Source organism: Frankliniella occidentalis, unplaced genomic scaffold (assembly GCF_000697945.3).
Source record: "Frankliniella occidentalis isolate FOCC.00 unplaced genomic scaffold, Focc_3.1 Scaffold39, whole genome shotgun sequence".
Classification (NCBI taxonomy): Eukaryota; Metazoa; Arthropoda; class Insecta; order Thysanoptera; family Thripidae; genus Frankliniella; species Frankliniella occidentalis.
The window spans coordinates 552,086-553,891 of NW_026267169.1; the positions used below are offsets into that span (position 1 = coordinate 552,086).

Consider the following 1,806-nt stretch of genomic DNA (forward strand, 5'->3'; position numbering starts at 1 on the left):
GGGGGGTGAGGGAAGACCAGCCTGCCTGCAAGCCCGTGCCACCGCATACCCAACAAACCATTACCCTCGCATTCATTACCTCTTGATTTCGCGACGTACTGTAGAAAAATACGTCTTCATTTGACGGGTTTCTTTCCATAGTCGTGTTAAACTTACCCGTCAGGTGGCAGCATAACAACGCGTGGGAAATCAGAAGGATGATGAGGTACTGCGACATGGTGCCTACACTACACTTTCCTTGTATTACAGGTACAAAACTGTTAGCACTTTCTTGAGTGTTCACAAATTTCGGGCATCGTTGCCGTCTCACACGTCACACGGTCCGGAAGAAAAGTGGGAACCAGAAATCACAGCTTATACACGTCCGCACCACTTAAATTATTACAATAATTTATTCCTATTTGCGCACTGCACTGGGCTGCCGGCGTTCTTGTTCTTGCTGCTGCCGCTGATGTTGTTGCTGTTTGCAATAATTCTTCGACGCAGACTGGTTGTCGTCGCGGCTCCTCCTCGGTCGGTAAGTTTATCACAGCAGCGGGAACCACAGATAGGTCTCGTGACGTCACACACGGCGCGGGCTGGCGGGAATCACTTTGTTTTCATTTCGCTCTTTTCTGTTGTTGTTTTGCTGTTGTTGATTTCGTTTGTGGCCGTTCCGCGCTGAGGCGGCCGTCTGCTCCGGCCGGCCGTCAGCTGAGCACTGAACTTGACTCGCCGCTCGGCTGTGCTCCGCGCTCCGCGCTCGGCTCGCCGCGGAGAGACTTGGACGGCCCGGAGTACCCCGGTACCCCCGCCGCCGCCGTACCGCCGGCGCGCCGGGGAAACACCAGCGGCCCCGCGCGCTTATCTCTTTCTCTCTCTCTCCCTCTCGCTCCCTCGTCAATGACTCTTGGGCCGGCAGACGGGCGGGCCCCGGGCGGGCTCGGGCCCGGAGGACGGGCGGACGGAGACGGACGCACCTCTCGCGGTAGAGCTGTCGAACTCCAGGCCACTCTCCAGACTCCAGGGCTACTGAATGGCACTCTGATGATGGCAGGGCGGAGTGCGATACGCCGGGACCCGGGGGACACTGACGGGGCGGACGTCGCGAGGGTCCCCCTTTATGTAGCCTCGGTCCCATGTGTCTGCCCGCTCGTAAACGCCGGCCCGGCGATGACAATGGAAGGTAAAATTGCGATTAATTCATCTCGGGACGTAAGCGGCCTGCGGTCCCCTGCTTGCACGTTTTCGTGCGGTATTTCGGATACATTGGGCAGGATTGCGTAACACACTGCTGATCCGTGCTGATACAGAACTGGCGATGTGTTATGCAGGTGGACTACCTCTCTGGCGGTTTATCAGGGCTGACAGTGCGAGGCAGGGCAGATGAGGCTCTCCCTCCCGCGCATCATGACTGAAAGTAGGACGAAGTTACTTTTCCCACAAACAACCTTGACCTTGAGCGACATCTGGAGTCTCGCGGTTCTTTGCTCGTAAACCCAAAATCGCCTTTTCGCCTTCATACCTGCTTATCGACAAATTTTGACCCGTCTCAATTTTGCGCTGGACCTGAAAACGCAAGATGCAGTTCATGTCTTTGACCTGCATTATCGGGGCGCGTGTTACGTGGTACTGGGACATTGCGGGGTGGATAAGAGGCAAGGGGAAGAGGGGAGCGGAAGAGGGGAGCAGTGGGGTAGTGGCTGTCCCTCACGACGGTCAGTTGCACCGTTGCACCAGGTTTCGCCCGAGTTCTCTTCTTTCCCGGACCGACCGCCGTTCAGTGGGGGCGTTGGCGTCATGCACGCGTACACACCGCGGTGGTGG

At 57.1% G+C, this 1,806-nt stretch overlaps 1 protein-coding gene across 1 annotated transcript in view; it reads right to left on the reverse strand.

The window, feature by feature from the left end:
- LOC113212985 (modular serine protease-like) overlaps positions 1–792 on the reverse strand; it is a 7,184-nt gene extending 6,392 nt beyond the window's left edge. Inside the window, exon 1 of the mRNA XM_026431878.2 lies at positions 157–792. Within this exon, the coding sequence (XP_026287663.1) occupies positions 157–217 (61 nt within the window). The 5' untranslated portion in view covers positions 218–792. The remainder of the gene's footprint in view (positions 1–156) is intronic.
- Between the last annotated feature and the right edge of the window lie 1,014 nt (positions 793–1,806).